This window comes from Scyliorhinus canicula, chromosome 7, assembly GCF_902713615.1.
Source record: "Scyliorhinus canicula chromosome 7, sScyCan1.1, whole genome shotgun sequence".
NCBI classification, from domain to species: domain Eukaryota; kingdom Metazoa; phylum Chordata; class Chondrichthyes; order Carcharhiniformes; family Scyliorhinidae; genus Scyliorhinus; species Scyliorhinus canicula.
In genome coordinates, this window is record NC_052152.1 from 116,659,631 (window position 1) to 116,679,828 (window position 20,198).

The 20,198-nt window shown below is 50.8% G+C and overlaps 1 protein-coding gene across 1 annotated transcript in view; it reads left to right on the forward strand.

The window, feature by feature from the left end:
• Positions 1–20,198, forward strand: part of LOC119969120 (cilia- and flagella-associated protein 44) — a 338,226-nt gene that overhangs the window by 86,571 nt on the left and 231,457 nt on the right. The window contains exon 11 of the mRNA XM_038802337.1: positions 8,885–8,979. Coding sequence (XP_038658265.1) covers positions 8,885–8,979 — 95 coding nt within the window. The remainder of the gene's footprint in view (positions 1–8,884; positions 8,980–20,198) is intronic.

Here is a 20,198-nt window from a genome sequence, read left to right on the forward strand (position 1 = left end):
TTAATACTTAAGGTAATGGATGAAGTGCTGATCAAGTGGGCTGCTTTATGCTGGGTGGTTTTGAGCTTCTTCAGTGTTGTTGGAGCGGCACTCATCCAAGCAAGGGGAGTATTCCATCACACTCCTGACATCTGCCATGTAGATGCTGCACTGGCTTTGGGGAGATAGCATAATCTGCAAAGCAGTTTTTTTTAGACTAATAGCAAAACGATGCACCGTATCACATACTTGATATAATTGTGAAAAGTGTTATTTGTGGCGGGTTTTGATTGGACTGTAGCCGACAAGTTCACACTGCTATCTAACGACACTTGGTCACTTATTTGGGCCCTGGGAAGTTTCTCACTGGTTTAGCCCACACTTAGAATTTTTTTCAGCACTGGGGAGCTGAATTCAGAGATCAGGCTGCCATTTTGAAAGGGTGCCCCAATCTCTAGTCGGTCTCCCATGTCAACCTCCCCCCCCCCCCGCCCCACACACACACACACATACACAAATGGGCATTACCCCATACCCACCCAAGTAAGGTCATGGGGTCCCTGGGGAATCCCCCTCTTCAGACCCACCATACCCCCTTCCCACCCATCACCCCCCTAACCTCCCAGAGGCCCCTTCTTATCTGCCCTGAACACCCCACACTTCATGTTAAAAAAGCATAAGGAATCCTGGATAACAGAGGAATACAGTACAAAAGCAAGGACACTACTATGAAGCTATATAGTCCATTGGCAAACCACTGGTTAAGTCTCAGTTGAAGAATTCTAAGCACCGCACTTTAGGAGGGTGCATAAGAGATCTACCAGCTTGTTTCCAGGGATGATGGACTTCAGTTATCTGGAAAGCCTGGAGAAAACTGGCATGGTTTTCTTCCTAGAGCAAGGAAAGTTGAGGGGAAATTGGCAGAGGTGTTCTAAATCATGGGCGCGATTCTCCCATCGGGAGACTATGTGCCGACACCGGAGTGAAAACTGGAGTGTTTCACTCCGGCGGCGAAGGCCGCTCCTCTCCCCCTATTCTCCCACCCCCGGGGGGCTAGGAGCGGCGCCGCATTATTTACGTGCGCCGGGCCTTGGCGCCGCGTAAAAGCGGCTCCGCGTAAATTATGTGGCCGGCGCCGCGTAAATGACGTCACCCGCGCATGCGCAGGTTGGCCGGCACCAACCCGCGCATGTGCGATTGCCGTCCTCCCTGTGGGCGCCCCGCAAGAAATGTCGGAGTAATCTTGCGGGGCGGCGGAGGAAAGGAGTGCCTCCTATAGAGAGGCCGGCCCGTCGATCGGTGGGCACCGATAGCGGGCCAGACTCCTTTTGAGCGCCCCCCCGGTGCTGGATCCCATCTATCCCCTCCCCCCTCCCCCCCCCCCCCCCCCCCACAGGCCGCCCCCTCCCCAGCGTTCCCGCGCCGTTCACGCCGGCAGCGACCAGGTGTGATCGGCGCCGGCGGGAACACGTTGTATTGGGCAGGCCGCTCGGCCCATGCGGGCCGGAGAATCGCTGCTCGCCCGTTACAAATGGCGAGCGGCGGTTCTCCGAACAGCCAGCTGTAAATCCTGCTGTGCTGGTTTGGGGGTGGGGTGGGAGAATCGCGTGCGGGTGCCGGGGCGGCGTGGCGGGACTCGCCTGGCGCCCCCGCGATTCTCCCACCCGGCGTGGGGGGAGGGGGGGGGGGGGGGGGGGAGAATTGCGCCCATGACTGGTATTCATAGAATCATAGAATTTACAGTGCAGGAGGCCATTCCACCCATTGGGTCTGCACCGGCCCTTGGAAAAAGCACCCTAATTAAGCCCACACCTCCACCCTATCTCCGAAACCCAGCAACCTCACCGAAACTTTTTGGACACGAAGGGCAATTTAGCATGCCCAATCCATCTAACCTGCACATCTTTGGACTGTGGGAGGAAACCAGAGCTTCTGGAGGAAACCCACGCAGCCATGGGGAGAAGGTGCAGCCTCCACACAGACAGTGACCTAAGCTGGGAATTGAATCTGGGAACCTGGAGCTGTGAAGAAACAGTGCCAATCACTGTGCTACCGTTTACAGGGAATGGGAGGATGGGAGATAGAAAGGAGAGAACAGTCATGTCTGGAGGAGACAAAAGATGAGGGCTGCACTGGTAGAGGGAGAGACACGTGGTGCGAGTTAATGGAAACCTTTCTAAGTGTGTTAGCGAGCGAGATCTGCCACAAGCTTTCTGCGCTTGGCCCTGCGAGGTCGTCACCAGTATCGAACGTTAAATGGTCCATTTAACTGCGCCCCACAGGCTTCAAGCTGGAAATGACTGTCCCACTGGCTGATTCGCCGGGGCTGTGGTCGCCAGCACCCCGCTAACAAGGGAGAGCAGCACTTAAACCAATTCTTCAGAGCAAACCCCACACAGCTCGCAGCCAATCCACAGAGGAGACCAGCCTCACGATTCAGGGATGCCGACTTGGCAAGACTGATGGACGTATTCGGGATCAGACAGGATGCCCAGGATGCCCGAGGGTCTTGGAGGGTCAGGCCCACGGCAGCCAGTGCTGCCTGGGAGGAAGTGGCAGTGGCGTCGGCTCGGGAAGTGTGACCAGGTGGACTGGCACGCAGTGTTGTAAGACCAACGACCTTCACCGGGCAACACTGGTGGGTTGGCACCGGTCCACTGGCACTGCCCCCGCCCACCCGTCCGCCTTCCGCCCCCCCCCCCCCCCCCACCCCCAACAAGCACGCACCTGGCATCACCCCTGCCCAGCACCATACCATTCCCCTGCTTCTTGTCCAGCAGTGCCGTCCACGCCGCCTCCCCCATAGTCCACATCCCGCTCCACCGCCCCAACCCTATGATGAACGAAGCGTGCGGCTCATGATGCACCCACTGTGCCCCTGCAGGAGATGTTTGTCCCCAACAGATAGGAGAGTCCCAGACGGGAGGAGAGGGCACCAGACATCCGAGTTCCCACCCCCTACAATGAATGGGCCCTGGAGATCGTGGGATAGCCAAGGCCAGATCTGTCACCGACGTAGTGGTGGCCGGATGGTGCTGAGGTGAGGATCCAGTGGACCCCACCCAAATGACCTGTCACATGTAAGTTGTTAATCTCTTACAGAATGACCTATCCCTCCCACTGACGAAACATGTCCATTCTTCCGCAGGATCTCCATCAGATGGTGCCAGGCAATCCGGGCTGGTTTCCCCCTATGCCTCCCATGAGAACACCTTGGAGGGGAGCTCTGAGGAGACCACACTATTCGCAGCACAGCTGTGATCCCCACCCTCCACCAGAGCAGAAACACTCACCTCGGTGGGCGATAGTAGTGGACAGGCTTCTGGGGCACCTAATGTTCATCAGGTGGAGACAGGAACGCCCAGGCGAGATAGCAATGGGAGGTTTGCTGGATCCCAGGACCCAGCTGGGTCCTAGACAGACACTGAGCCTCTGGACCAGGTAGAGCTGGTGCTGATGCAGTCGATATGGTGCGGCCGTGATATTTTCAGAGGGAGATGTCAGCAAATCCATCGCCGATTGGAGGAGTCCCAGAGGCCCTGGAGATAGTGCTGGCAATGAGTGACACCTAGGCCAACACTGCTAGGGTGGCTACTGCAGTAAAGAACCTGCAGCATGATGTCAGCAGCATGAGTGGAGGTAATGGCTATAGCTCAGTGCCTCAACAGCATGTCCCAGTCGCTGGGGAGTGTGTTTCAGTCCCAAGTGGACCTTGATTAGGTGCTGCGGGATCTGTCCCTATCTCAGGTGAGCATTACCCGAGGCGATCTAGAGCATGTCCCGGTCACTGAGGGATGTGTCCCAGTGACAGGTGAGCATTGCCGGGGCACTCCAGAGCCCAGTCACTGAGGAGCATCGCCTCGGGCGTCACCGCCATAGTGCAGACTTTGGGGAGCCGTCAGGGCTGGCACAGCCAGATGACCCAGGGACAGCCAGGGCTCGATCCAGCTGCCCCTCTGTCCCAAGGTTAACCCCAGGGAGGAGGGCTGCTGGGTTCCAACCCGGAGCCACCCTACGAAGTGGAGGTGGCGGCCACCAGCTCCCCTGAGTTCCACCCCCTTAACAAGGACACGTCTCAGATTCAACGACCCAGAACAAGGTGGCACGATAGGGTATGTGCCGCCGGCAGTGACCCAGGGAAGCCTTCCAGCCCCAGGGCCCTCACAGGACACCCACCAGGGGCATTGAAGGCCGCAGGACATGATAGGCAGCAGGTTATCTCCACCTTTGACGTGTATCCTGGGGACTCACCTGGGCGCCGTGTTAGAGCATAGAAGGCTAAGCAGGTTGAGGATCACTGAGAGTGCACAATGGGAGGGGTTGGGAGAGGGTACGGGACGGTTGGGTGCATTGTAGGGGGAGATGGTGGGAGGGTGTGGGAGGGATGAGGAGAGTGGAGCGGCACCATCAAGGGATTGGGGCAGTTGGGGGACACGTGTTCTCCACCCCCCACCGCGCGCCCCCACCCCCCTTACCCAGGCACACCACGTGCAGGTAATGGGTGTGAGCGATTACTCAGCAGACAGGCAGGAGCCAAACTGTGGCATAGATTGAGGAGCAGCAGAGCTCAACTCTCAGCGGGTTATCATCACCCCACTGTTATCGACAGTAACCCGCTGACAGTGCCGATACAGTCCCAACACCCTTGAGTGCTGTTACACAGACCCTGCGAGGGTGGAACATGGTGGGGAGGGGGAAAAGGGTGGGGAGGGGGAAAAGGGTGGGGAGGGGGAAAAGGGTGGGGAGGAGAAAGGGAGAGTGCTGGGGAACGGAAAGAGGGAGGGGGAGGGGGACAGGTGGGGGAATGATGGAAGAGGCCAGGTCCTATATGAATCAGGTGAGGATGAGGGCCTCCCTGGCCCTCTGGGCTTGCCGGACCTTCGCTGCTACCCCATCCTCCATCCTCTGGCTGGCCCTGTGTAATATAGAGTTAATTCAGTTTTCTTCAAGTCTTATCTTGTTATAAGTCCTGTTACAACCTTAATGCTATTCTAACAGTTTTACTATTACGGTATTAGCATTAACAACATTCTCGCTATCGCATCTCTCCCTTCAAGTCCTTGAAGTTAGATGTTCGGGCAGACTGGAGGATTATAAACCCTTCCACATCTCGTTCGCCATTCTGTCAGGAGAGTGTTAGGTTCTGGTGGTTCTAGTTCTTGTTGCTGGCCTGGAGATTGGACTGGCATTTGGGTTTGGTTTTATCTGTTTCTTCCATTACTTGATGCTAAACCACACCTGGTTGTTACTCTTGATAATTTCTTGTGGAGTGTACAAAATTTGTATTTGTCTCCTTGGTGGTTTTTTTTCTTTTCTGTTTTGTCACCAGGAAGCTTGCTGAGGCTGAGGGAGAGCGTTCCTGTGGTAAGAAGGTCGAATAGCATGTTTACCTCTGCTTTTGTTGTTGTTGGTGTGCAAATGCTATCAGGTTTCAGCATCGCTTGTGGTTTTGGCGGGCTGGAAGTTGCTGTGTGTGTGCACAGTGACTGGTGTGTCTACCGACTGTACCAACATCGTAGTTGGAGGTAGGGGCTACTCAGACTGTTGATCCGTCTCTGGCACCACTTCTACCAGAGGTGCTATGGTAATTCTGTGTGCGGGATGTTGGTCTGACCATTGGGGACTTTCCAGGATATGGAATGACGATTGACAAAACCAGCTCTGCAAAAACAGATGAGCGATCGCAGGTGAAATTGGAGTCTGAATATTTTAGTGTTTGAGGACTCAGGATTGTGCTGTTCTGGCCAACTAATGACTGTGACAGTCTTGCCATCTTCTGCCAGCTGCTCAGAAGAGAGAGCTGCTGATTGTGGGTGATGTACATCAGCTCAAAGATTTGTTTGTCATCATACCTCATTGGTTCAAAGGTCATGCCGATGACTGGGAGTTGAACAACTCCTGCTCCATACAGTGGAGGGTCTGTCTTTCAAATCCAAAGGCTTTGGACCATGATTCCTTGTCTGACAGAACTGCCGCACTGGCACTTGAATCTAATTTAGTATTTGTTAGATGACCATTAATCAGGACACCAGCATTCCAGAACGAAAAATCACACTCTCTGATGGCTGGGCAATCTTCTGGATCTTTGCTCTCATCCTCGTGGATTACCTTTGGGATAGTGAGTGTGGTGCTGGGATTTTGACTTGCAGAGTTTACCAAAGTGTCCCGTCTGTTACAGTGGAAGCATTGGGCTGTACTCGCAGAACAGTGATCTCTCTTGTGAAGGCACTTTACACCACAGGACTGGAAGGGTCGCTGTGCTGGGTGGTTCAGGGTCTGCTTTCCCCGACTTGGGCAGTCCCTGTGTGTTTGTGACTTGGTGGACTGAGATTTGGCTTTTCCGTCATTAAATGTTCTCACCCCTGAGGATGGTCCTGTGTTGTTCATGTAGTTCAGAGAGTCTACAACTACCTGGAAAGCCTTGTCGAGGACACAAACATCTTTAGCGTGTAGGAGGTTGGTGCGTGAATTGTCTGCAACACCCACCACAATTCTGTCTTGGATGAGCTCAGACGTTAAATTGCCATACTTACATCCTTCTGTCATGCTTATAGAGACAGTTAATGAAGGATTTCATTAACCGTCTCTAGATAGATAGAACAGTAGATAGAACAGTACAGCACAGAACAGACCCTTCGGCCCTCGATGTTGTGCCGAGCAATTATCACCCTCCTCAAACCTACGTATCCACCCTATACCCGGAATCGAACCTGGGACCCTGGAGCTGTGTTGGAAGCCAGGTTGGAACTGGGATTCACGCATGATTCATCCATGATTTTCACCCACCTTTGATAATTTTAAAAGGTGTGGGTACATTACTGGCTTCCAAGATGGCATCGCCGGTTATACTGCTGATCAAAGGATCTTCCAGCGCTTGCTGGATATTGGAAAGCTTCTGATTGAAGAAGATGGACCGCAATGGCGGGGTAGGTCAGCTGGCTACCAACTTACTTTATGCAGCTGTACCACATTACAAGTCAGGAGTGTTGAAAAACAATCTAAGGCTTGCCGTTGCTGAACTCTGGAGCCATGTGTTGAGACTCAGAGTCTGGGATCAGGTTTAGCGTTGGGTTGCTTTCAAATGGCACCCCTGACTGATTGATCTAAAAGTGGTTTCTCAGGGCTAGCTGGCCTGTAATTTAAAAATGTCGCCTTGCCCTTGCAGGCTGAGAGCTCTGGTTGGTGAAGCTGGACTTACAAGAAGGTTGCAACCGAGTAAAATCTCTTCCTTCCTTATAGGCTTCCAGGCTCTTATGTCACCGGAACTTTTTCATTCTTTTTTTCTCCTGGTGAGTTTTCTCAGCGCCTGTAGTTTCAGTTGGAAGTTGAGTTCAGTGCAGAATATGTGAAGGTGTCCTTCTTAGTTTTTCAGCATTGTTGTGAGGGTGTGCACGGTGTGGCCTCCAGCGGCCGAGCTGTGCATCATGGCAGACTCGGACCACGGAGCTAGACTCTGAAAGTAAACCCCCCGATCGGCCACGTGCCCGACCCTGACCGCCCGCACAAACATTGCCTGGTATAAGGCCTCCCTGCCCTCTGACTGGCCTGCCCCCGACCAGGGCGACCACGGACCGGGTCCGCACCCACCACGCTAGTTTCTCATCCGCTTGGATCACATTAGAACATAGAACATAGAACAGTACAGCACAGAACAGGCCCTTCGGCCCTCGATGTTGTGCCGAGCAATGATCACCCTACTTAAACCCACATACCCGTAACCCAACAATCCCCCCATTAACCTTACACTACGGGCAATTTTAGCATGGCCAATCCACCTAACCCGCACATCTTTGGACTGTGGGAGGAAACCGGAGCACCCGGAGGAAACCCACGCACACACAGGGAGGACGTGCAGACTCCACACAGACAGTGACCCAGCCGGGAATCGAACCTGGGACCCTGGAGCTGTGAAGCATTGATGCTAACCACCATGCTACCGTGAGGTAGATCCATGTCGTCGGGACTTCAGCCAGTCTGGGGCAGAGAATGGTGGATTACGCCAATTTTCGGGGCCCGTAGAATCGGGGAACCGGCACCAGTCCCGAGTCCGTGCAGGGAAATGGATTCTCCACCTCGCGCTGGCCGCGATTTCGGAGTTGAGGTGCAGAGAATCCAGCCCCTCATCTCCCAACTAGGTATGTTACAGCTTCAATATTGAGTTTAATTTTTCGACAATAAACTTCCCCTTCCACCTTAACACTCCCCCACCTTTTGGAGTTTGTTGTCCGTTGTTTTATTTAACTCATTGGCCTGCCCCACACAACCCCACCCTCGCCCACTTGGCCACCTGTTCCTGGCTGCTTAGTTGCTCCCATTAACAGATTCTGCTATCTCTCATCCCTTAATGGCACCCTGAACACTCATGTCTTATGTCCATGACAAACTTGCTGGTGAGCTGCCTTCTCGAGCCGCTAACATCCCTGAGGTGTAGGTATACCCACAGTGCTGTCAGGGAGGAACTTCCAGGATTTTGACCCGGTGACAGTGAAGGAACGGGGATATATTTTCAAGTTAGGATGGTGAGTGACTTGGAGGAGATCTGCCAGGTGGTGGTGTTCCCAGATATCTGCTGCCTTTGTTCTTCTAATGGTAGTGGTTGTGGGTTTGGTAGGTGCTGCCTTGCTGACATCCTGTAGTGCATCTTGCAGATGTTACAGACTCATTCACACTTCTCCTTTGCCAAAATCCCTATTTATGTGTGAGAGCAGATCTTGATTTTAAATGTGTGAAATATGTGTAAGTCCTTTATATAAACATTGGTGTAAAAGTGAGGGTTGCTTTCTTCAATGCCACATAGCTGGTTGTTGGTGAGAATTATATGTCTAGCATTGCTTGCTTAGAGTTTTTGTCAGGAAGTCAATGCTAAAATCTTTCTCATGTTTTTTTTCTTCCTTGACAATTTCAGGCACGGTGCGCATCTACGACTTTGTGAGAAATAAAACAATGGCCATTGTGAAATACAGTCAAGGTGGAACTGCACTAGTTTGGGCACCTCTTGCGGTATGTGTGGTCACACTGCAGCTGCTTGTTGCTACTAAGGGAACAGGTAGCCTTTTCAAGTTTAAAGATGGTAAAGAATTTGGCAAGAATGCACTGGTGGTGTGGTGCATGCCTGCAACTTTCTTACAGATTCAAAGTGCATCCCTGGAAAATGTAGGCTGTAATTTGTATGAGAAAGACTCATAATGGGGCAAATCTTCAACTTGGAACATTCGCCTTCCAATTGGATTGGAGCCAGGCTCTTGTTAAAAATTATGGCTGGGATTTTCTGGTCCCCCAGCCGCTTGTTTTTTGGTGGCATGCCGTTCGCTCTATACTCCCGTCACTTGTCAATGGGATTTCCCATTGAAACCACCCCACGCCATTGTGAAACTCACGGGTGGGGGTGAACTGTCAGCGGGAAAAGGGAATCCCGATGACCGGAGAATTCCGGCCTATGTTTCCTTATCTGTCTTTTCTGTCTCTCTGTTTTCTCTCTCCATCTTTCCCTATGGAATAAATTCAATAGACTTCAAAACATGGCATGGTAATCGCAGTGAGGGATTAGCCCGCACCAATTAACTGCAACGCAGGCTACATAGAGATTTCACACTGCCTGTTGTTCTTAAATGATTTCAGCATCCATCCAACACTAAATATTAGAGATCATCACATATCGAATTGAGTTCATACCTGGTTTCGTGGATTGTTTTCAAGTTCAACAAGTGACTGGGTCCTGGAAACAGGAGAAGCACTAAGGACCATAATTTTCTTTTCCGGGTCATGACTGGTGCCTTTGTTCAGGAAAGGAGAGATGTCCTGTATGTGCAGGGGACTATTTAGATAAACACTCAGAAAATAATTGGGATCAGATAGCCATGGAAGGCAATGGGATCTGATAGCCATGGAAGGCAATGGGATCAGATAGTCATGGAAGGCAATGGGATCTGATACCCATGGAAGGCAATGGGATCAGATAGTCATGGAAGGCAATGGGATCTGATACCCATGGAAGGCAATGGGATCTGATAGCCACGGAAGGCAATGGGATCAGATAGCCATGGAAGGCTGTGGGATCAGATAGCCATGGAAGGCTATGGGATCAGATAGCCATGGAAGGCTGTGGGATCAGATAGCCATGGAAGGCAATGGGATCAGATAGCCATGGAAGGCAATGGGATCTGATAGCCAGGGAAGACAATGGGATCAGATAGCCATGGAAGGCAATGGGATCAGATAGCCATGGAAGGCAATGGGATCTGATAGCCAGGGAAGACAATGGGATCAGATAGCCATGGAAGGCTGTGGGATCAGATAGCCATGGAAGGCTGTGGGATCAGATAGCCATGGAAGGCAATGGGATCAGATAGTCATGGAAGGCAATGGGATCTGATAGCCAGGGAAGGCAATGGGATCAGATAGCCATGGAAGGCAATGGGATCAGATAGCCATGGAAGGCAATGGGATCTGATAGCCAGGGAAGACAATGGGATCAGATAGCCATGGAAGGCTGTGGGATCAGATAGCCATGGAAGGCTATGGGATCAGATACCCATGGAAGACAATGGGATCTGATAGCCATGGAAGGCAATGGGATCAGATAGCCAGGGAAGGCAATGGAATCTGATAGCCAGGGAAGGCAATGGGATCAGATAGTCATGGAAGGCAATGGGATCAGATAGCCATGGAAGGCAATGGGATCTGATAGCCATGGAAGGCAATGGGATCAGATAGTCATGGAAGGCAATGGGATCTGATAGCCAGGGAAGGCAATGGGATCAGATAGCCATGGAAGGCAATGGGATCAGATAGCCATGGAAGGCAATGGGATCAGATAGCCATGGAAGGCAATGGGATCAGATAGTCATGGAAGGCTATGGGATCAGATACCCATGGAAGGCAATGGGATCAGATAGTCATGGAAGGAAATGCCAGTAGTGAAGTCCCCAGGAGTTGGATGTAGTGCCCCAAGAAGTTCAATTGCCACATAAGTGGCCAAAGTCATTGGATGAGTTTTCAAATGCTACTTCCTACCAACTGCACCCCTAACTTCAAACACTGTTCAACTTGCCACACCCGATCATTCAGTTATTGACAATCTCTCTCGCTCAAACTGACGTGCATATGCCGCATTACACCCTGACACACTTAGAACATAGAACATAGAATGATACAGCGCAGTACAGGCCCTTCGGCCCTCGATGTTGCACCGACATGGAAAAAATCTAAAGGCCATCTAACCTAAACTATGTCCTTATCATCCATATGCTTATCCAATAAATTTTTTAATGCCCTCAATGTTGGCGAGTTCACTACTGTTGCAGGTAGGGCATTCCACGGCCTCACCACTCTTTGCGTAAAAAACCCACCTCTGACCTCTGTCCTATATCTATTACCCCTCAATTTAAGGCTGTGTCCCCTCGTGCTAGCCACCTCCATCCGCGGGAGAAGGCTCTCGCTGTCCACCCTATCTAACCCTCTGATCATTTTGTATGCCTCTATTAAGTCACCTCTTAACCTTCTTCTCTCTAACGAAAACAACCTCAAGTCCATCAGCCTTTCCTCATAAGATTTTCCCTCCATACCAGGCAACATCCTGGTAAATCTCCTCTGCACCCGTTCCAAAGCTTCCACGTCCTTCCTATAATGAGGCGACCAGAACTGTACGCAATACTCCAAATGCGGCCGTACTAGAGTTTTGTACAACTGCAACATGACCTCATGGCTCCGGAACTCAATCCCTCTACCAATAAAGGCCAACACACCATAGGCCTTCTTCACAACCCTATCAACCTGGGTGGCAACTTTCAGGGATCTATGTACATGGACACCGAGATCCCTCTGCTCATCCACACTACCAAGAATTTTACCATTAGCCAAATATTCCGCATTCCTGTTATTCTTTCCAAAGTGAATCACCTCACACTTCTCCATATTAAACTCCATTTGCCACCTCTCAGCCCAGCTCTGCAGCTTAGCTATGTCCCTCTGTAACCTGCAACATCCTTCCGCACTGTCTACAACTCCACCGACTTTAGTGTCGTCTGCAAATTTACTCACCCATCCTTCTGCGCCCTCCTCTAGGTCATTTATAAAAATGACAAACAGCAACGGCCCCAGAACAGATCCTTGTGGTACGCCACTCGTAACTGAACTCCATTCTGAACATTTCCCATCAACTACCACTTTCTGTCTTCTTTCAACTAGCCAATTTCTGATCCACATCTCTAAATCACCCTCAATCCCCAGCCTCCGTATTTTCTGCAATAGCCGACCGTGGGGAACCTTATCAAACGCTTTACTGAAATCCATATACACCACATCAACTGCTCTACCCTCGTCTACCTGTTCAGTCACCTTCTCAAAGAACTCGATAAGGTTTGTGAGGCATGACCTACAATTCACAAAACCATGCTGACTGTCCCTAATCATATTATTCCTATCTAGATGATTATAAATCGTATCTTTTATAATCCTCTCCAAGACTTTACCCACCACAGACGTTAGGCTCACCGGCCTATAGTTACCGGGGTTATCTCTACTCCCCTTCTTGAACAAAGGGACCACATTTGCTATCCTCCAGTCCTCTGGCACTATTCCTGTAGCCAATGATGACCTAAAAATCAAAGCCAAAGGCTCAGCAATCTCTTCCCTGGCTTCCCAGAGAATCCTAGGATAAATCCCATCCGGCCCCAGGGACTTATCTATTTTCACCTTGTCCAGAATTGCCAACACTTCTTCCCTACTCACCTCAATGCCATCTATTCTAATAGCCTGGGTCTCAGCATTCTCCTCCACAATATTATCTTTTTCTTGAGTGAATACTGACGAAAAGTATTCATTTAGTATCTCGCTTATCTCCTCAGCCTCCACACACAACTTCCCACCACTGTCCTTGACTGGCCCTACTCTTACCCTAGTCATTCTTTTATTCCTGACATACCTATAGAAAGCTTTTGGGTTTTCCTTGATCCTACCTGCCAAAGACTTCTCATGTCCCCTCCTTGCTTGTCTCAGCTCTCTTTTTAGATCCTTCCTCGCTTCCTTGTAACTATCAAGCGCCCCAACTGAAACTTCACGCCTCATCTTCACATAGGCCTCCTTCTTCCTCTTAACAAGAGATTCCACTTCTTTGGTAAACCACGGTTCCCTCGCTCGACCCCTTCCTCCCTGCCTGACTGGTACGTACTTATCAAGAACATGCAATAGCTGTTCCTTGAACAAGCTCCACATATCAAGTGTGCCCAACCCTTGCAGCCTACTTCTCCAACCAACACATCCTAAGTCATGTCTAATGGCATCATAATTGCCCTTCCCCCAGCTATAACTCTTGCCCTGCGGGGTATACTTATCCCTTTCCATCACTAACGTAAAGGTCACCGAATTGTGGTCACTGTTTCCAAAGTGCTCACCTACCTCCAGATCTAACACCTGGCCTGGTTCCAAAACCAAATCCAATGTGGCCTCGCCTCTTGTTGGCCTGTCAACATATTGTGTCAGGAAACCCTCCTGCACACATTGTACAAAGAATGACCCATCTAATGTACTCGCACTATATCTTTTCCAGTCAATATTTGGAAAGTTAAAGTCTCCCATAACAACTACCCTGTTACTTTCGCTCTTTTCCAGAATCATCTTCTCCATCCTTTCCTCTACATCCCTAGAACTATTAGGTGGCCTATAGAAAACTCCCAACAGGGTGACCTCTCCTTTCCTGTTTCTAACCTCAGCCCATACTACCTCAGAAGAAGAGTCCCCATCTAGCATCCTTTCCACCACCGTAATACCGTCCTTGACTAGCAGCGCCACACCTCCCCCTCTTTTGCCCCCTTCTCTGAGCTTACTAAAACACCTAAACCCCGGAACCTGCAACAACCATTCCTGTCCCTGCTCTATCCATGTCTCTGAAATGGCCACAACATCGAAGTCCCAGGTACCAACCCATGCTGCCAGTTCCCCTACCTTATTTCGTATACTCCTGGCATTGAAGTAGACACACTTCAAACCACCTACCTGAACACTGGCACCCTCCTGCGAAGTCAAATCTGTGCTCCTGACCTCTATACTCTCAATCTCCCGTACCCCAAAACTACAATCCAGGTTCCCATCAAAACTACAATCCAGGTTCCCATGCCCCTGCTAAATTAGTTTAAATCCCCCCAAAGAGCACTAACAAATCTCCCCCCCAGGATATTGGTGCCCCTCAGGTTCAGATGTAGACCATCCTGTCTATAGAGGTCCCACCTTCCCCAGAAAGAGCCCCAGTTATCCAGAAATCTGAATCCCTCCCGCCTGCACCATCCCTGTAGCCACGTGTTTAATTGCTCTCTCTCCCTATTCCTCATCTCACTACCACGTGGCACGGGCAACAACCCAGAGATAACAACTCTGTTTGTTCTCGCTCTGAGCTTCCATCCTAGCTCCCTAAAGGCCTGCCTGACATCCTTGTCCCCTTTCCTACCTATGTCGTTAGTGCCAATGTGGACTACGACTTGGGGCTGCTCCCCCTCCCCCTTAAGGACCCGGAAAACACGATCCGAGACATCACGTACCCTTGCACCTGGGAGGCAACATACCAAACGTGAGTCTCTCTCGCTCCCACAAAATCTCCTATCTGTGCCCCTGACTATTGAGTCCCCAATTACTAATGTTCTACTCCTTTCCCCCCTTCCCTTCTGAGCAACAGGGTCAGACTCCGTGCCAGAGGCCCGTACCCCATGGCTTACCCCTGGTAAGTCGTCCCCCCCACAAGTATCCAAAACGGTATACTTGTTACTCAGGGGAACGACCGCAGGGGGTCCCTGCACTGACTGCTTCTTCCCAGTCCCTCTTACAGTTACCCATCTATCTCCAGTCTTTGGTGTAACTACTTCCCTGAAGCTCCTATCTATGACCCCCTCTGCCTCCCGAATGATCCGAAGTTCATCCAGCTCAAGCTCCAGGTCCCTTGGTACCACTTGGCACCACTGCAAGCCTCACATTCACACCTCACGTCCCTCTCTTTTACAGATTAGGATGGTGCACAACCAGAGGCAGAAGAAAATAACTAGAGGAGGGCAACTATGTCTACACATTCTGATCTACATGGAGGAGTTAGTGCCATCTATACCGGAATGCTCATGAGTGGGGAGACAGTAGCATAGTAATCATAACATTTCTACAGTGCAGAAGTAGGCCATTCGACCCATCAAGTCTACACCGACCCTTTGAAAGAGAATCCTACCTAGGCCCACTCCCCCTCTCGTAACCCCAGCTAACCTTTGGACACTGAGGGGCAATTTAGCATGGCCAATCCACCTAATCTGCACATTTTTGTACTCTGGGAGAAAATGGGGAGAAAGTGCAGACTTCACACAGTCACCCAAGGGCGGAATTGAACCTGGGTCCCTGGCGTGTGAGGCAGCAGTGCTAACCATAATGTCACTTGACTAGGAACATGTATTCAAATCGCACCATGGCAGTTGGTGGAATTTAAATTCAGGTAATAATTCTCTGTTCATGCCAGCGGGATTTTCCGGTCCCGCTGCAGTACATTTGAGTCTTGGCCGGGTGTCAAATTCTTAATTCTTGCTGGCAGCAGGGGGGGGGGGGGGGTTCACTCATGCCCTTTCGGGAAGGAAATGTGCCCCCGTTACCTTGTCTGGCCTACATGGGACTCCAGACCAACAGCAATGTGGTTGATTCTTAACTGCCTTACGAAATGGCCTAACAAGCTAATCAGTTCAAGGGTACTTAGGGATGGGCAACAAATGCTGCCCTTGTCAGTGATGCCCACATTCCATGAGAGAATGAAGAGATAGAGGTACTAAACCGTCGGAAATGAGGGTACCCTCATACTTAATGCGCCTTTTCATATCCCATCTACACCTCATCCCACACTCATAGAATCTTAGAAAAGTTACAGCACAGAAGGAAGCCATCCACCCTGTCTTGTCCATGCCAGCCCTAGGATACCCAGGTGCCCTTTCTAATCCCACCTTCCTGCACCCGGTCCATAACCCTGTAGCTTATAACATTTAAGGTGCAGATCCATGCACCATTTAAAAGAGTTTAGAGTCTCTACCTCCATCAGGGAAGCAAATTCCAGACTCCTACTACCTTCTGCATAAAATAATTCTTCCTCATGTCCCCTCTTCACCTTCTGCCACTTATCCTGAATCTATGTCCCCTGGTTCTAGAATTCACCACCAGGGGAAACAATTTTATCCTGTCCACTCTATTTCTTCCCCTCATAATATTGTACACCTCAATTAAGTCACCCTTCAGCCTTCATTCTCCCAAGGACAATAACCCCAACCTATCCAATCTCTCCTCGTAGCCACACTTTTCTTGCCCTAGCAACATTTTTGTAAACCTCCTCTGCACTTTCTCCAGAGCAATAATGTCCTTCCTGTAGTATGGCGACCAGAACTGCACACAATATTCCAGTTGTGGCCTCACCAGTGTTTTATATAATTCTAACGTTAAATCTTTACTTTTAGAACATAGAACATAGAACAGTACAGCACAGAACAGGCCCTTCGGCCCTCAATGTTGTGCCGAGCCATGATCACCCTACTCAAACCCACGTATCCACCCTATACCCGTAACCCAACAACCTCCCCCTTAACCCTACTTTTATTAGGACACTACGGGCAATTTAGCATGGCCAATCCACCTAACCCGCACATCTTTGGACTGTGGGAGGAAACCGGAGCACCCGGAGGAAACCCACGCACACAGGGGGAGGACGTGCAGACTCCACACAGACAGTGACCCAGCCGGGAATCGAACCTGGGACCCTGGAGCTGTGAAGCATTTATGCTAACCACCATGCTACCCTGCTGCCCCTATATACTGTACCTCTGCAAATGAAGAAGAGCATTCCATGTGCTTTCTTAACAACCTTGGTTACTTGAACTGCTGCCTTTAGGGACCTGTGCACATGTATTCCAAGATCTTTCACTTCATCTACCCCTCTTAGTATATTCCCGTTTATTGTGTACTCCCTACAACTGTACGACTCCCCTAAATGCATGACCTCACACTTCTCTGTGTTAATTCCATATGCCACTTTATCACCCACTCCACCAATTCATCCATATTGTTTTGAAGGTTAGCTATCCTCTACACTGTCCACCACTCAGCCAATCTTAGTGTCATCTGCAAATTTCCCAATCATGCTCCCTACGTTCACGTGCAAATCGTTAATATATAACACAAACAGTAAGGATTCCAACACCGAGCCATGTGGAACATCACTTGAAACAACTTTCCAATTGCAAGGGCAGCCATCGACCATTGCACTTTGTTCCCTGTTCCTAAGCCAACTTTTTATCCAGTTCACCACATTGCCATATATCCCATGGGCTTTCATTGCCTTGACCAATCTGCCGTCTTTTTAAAAAATCTTTATTCTTGTTATAAGTAGGCTTACATTAACACTGCACTGAATTTACTGTGAAAATCCCCTAGTCGCCACACTCCGGCACCTGTTCGGGGACACAGAGGGAGAATTCAGAATGTCTAATCCACCTAACAAGCATGTCTTTCGGGACTTGTGGGATGAAATCGGAGCACTAGGAGGAAACCCACGCAGACACGGGAGAACGTGCAGACTCCGCACAGTGACCCAAGCGGGAATTGAACCTGGGACCCAGGTGCTGCGAAGCAACTGTGCTAACCACTGTGCTACCATCTGGGACTTTGTCAAATACCTTGGTAAAATCCATGTACACCACATCCACTGCACTACCTTCATCAAACCTTCTTCCTCATATAATTCAATCAAATTTGTGTGGCTAGACCTTCCTTTAACAAATCCATGTTGACTATCCCCAACTAGTCCACAGTTAATCCTATCTCTCTGGATTGATTCTACTAATTTGCCCATCACTGACGTAAAACTAACTGGCCTATAATTGTTCGGCATTTCCTTCGATACCTTTTTAAACAATGGAACCGTGTTTGCATTTCTCCAGTCCTCCGGTACCTCTCCTGTGTCTAGTGAGGCTTGGATTTTTTGATTTACAAGCTGCAGATGGTGTCAGCATGAACCTCCTACTTTCCTTCCCATCCCAGTACCACAGACTTACCCTGGTCTCTTTTCCTTTGGCCAAGTGTGCAACCTGATTAGCCAATGGAGGACCAGCAGGGAGACAGTGAATGTGAAGACACAGCACTATCACTCACAGTCGCCATCTCAGATATTGACATTGTGTAATTTAGAGGCAGGGACAGGAACTGCATGTGCTGAGCCATGAGGCATGAGAGCTGGGCGGGCTTGGGAGGGGCGTGGAATTACAGATACCAGCTCGCCAGAGGGCGAGGGTAAACAATTTCTGCTGCAGAGGACTCCGATGGGCACGTCAATGGGGCAATCGACAGTAAGGCTGAAGGGCATGCACAGTGAAATGATTGTTGCATTGGGAAAGCTGCCAGAATGCCTCGGGTGATTGTGTTTTTTTGAAATATTTTTATTTGCCATATTTTCATCATTTTCACAATACAAAAGAAAAACAATAACAACCTGAACAGTATATAAAAAGAAACAATCCCACCCAAACCCAAGAAACTGCATCCTCCTCCCCACGATTTCGTCCCCCAAACATCAATGGTAACCAATTCCCGAAAGTGCACGACAAACAAACCCCAACAATTATAGAACCCCTCCTTTGCCCCCCTCAGTTCAAACTTCACCTTCTCCAGGGTCTAAAACTCCAGCGGTTCCCCTGCCACGCTGAGGCACAGGGTGGAGAGATTGACCTTCACCCCAACAGGACTTGCTTACGAGAGATCAGCAAGGCGAAGGCTAAAACATCCGCTCGCGCCTGCAACTCGTGCCAATCCGACACCCCCAATGCGGCTTCTAGGGGACCGGGCTCCATATCCATATGAAAACCCCCCAAAATTGTGCTAAATAACGTCCTCCAAAATCTTTCCAGGTTTAGGCAAGACAAAAACATATGAACATGGTTTGCAGGGATCCTCCCATATCGCTCACAGTCATCCTCTACCCAGAACAGCCGACTCATCCTTGCTTTTGTGAGGTGCGCCCTATGTATGACTTTCAGCTGTATCAGTCCTAGCCTCACACACAAGGTCAAGGCATTCACCCTCCGCACCACCTCACACCACAATCCCTCTTCTATCGCCCACCCCCCAGCTCCTTCCTCTGCCCACTTTGCCTTAATCCGCTCCATTGACACCAAAACAAACCCCCTCTCCAGCCCTCCCACTGACAGAATCGCCTATGGCAACAAAGAGACCGGCTCTATCGGGAAGGTCGGGAAACCTTTCTTGCGAAATCCTGAACCGCAGGTACCTAATCCCTTCCCCCTGTGCCAGTCCATACTTCTCTTCCAGGCTCGCCCCTCAAGGAACAAATCCTTAATTTCCTTGATTCCCCTCTCATCCCTTCTCCGAAACCTGGCATCGATCCTCCCCGCCTGAAACTCATGGGGCGGGATTCTCTTTTCCGGGGACTAAGTCCCCATGCCGGCGGGAAAACCGGCAAGAACCACTCCGGCGTCAACAGCCCCCAAAATTGCAGAATTCTCCGCACTTCTGGGGGCTAGAAGGACACTGGAGGGGTTGGCGCCGCACCAGCTGGCGCCGAAGTAACTGCGCGAGTTCACGCATTCGCCAAAGGGCCGGTGTGTTCTGGCGCATGTGCAGGGGTTCTCTTCTCCGCTCCAGCCATGGCAGAGCACTACAGGGGCCGCGCGGAAGGACAGCGTGGCCCCAGGGCACAGGCCCTCCCGCAGATCGGTGGGCCCCGATCGTGGGCCAGGCCAGCGTGGGGGCCCCTCCCAGGAGCGGATCCCCCCGTGCCACCCCCTTCCGAGGATCGCCCCAGCCGACTTAACTGCCAGGTCCTGCTGTGTGTGACCATGTCTAATCCACGCCGGCGGGACTGGCCAGAAACGGACGGCCACTTGGCCCATCGGGGCCCAGAGAATTGCCTGGGGAGGGGGTGGGGGGGGGCGCTGCCAACGGCCCCCGACTAGCGTGGTGTGAACTCCGGCCCCGCTCAAAAACTGGCGGCAGAAAATATTGCAGCCGGTGTCGGGGCTGCAGGGCGGGGGGTCGGAGAATCCCGCTGATGATTTCCCCTAATTGGCATCCTCCCTGACCCAGCCCCCAGCTTAAAATGTTGCTTGAACTGCCTCCAAATCTTTAATGTCACCACTACCACCGGACTTACCGAGTACTTTCTTGGACCTATGGAAGTGACGCCATTAGCAGCGCCTGCAACCTGA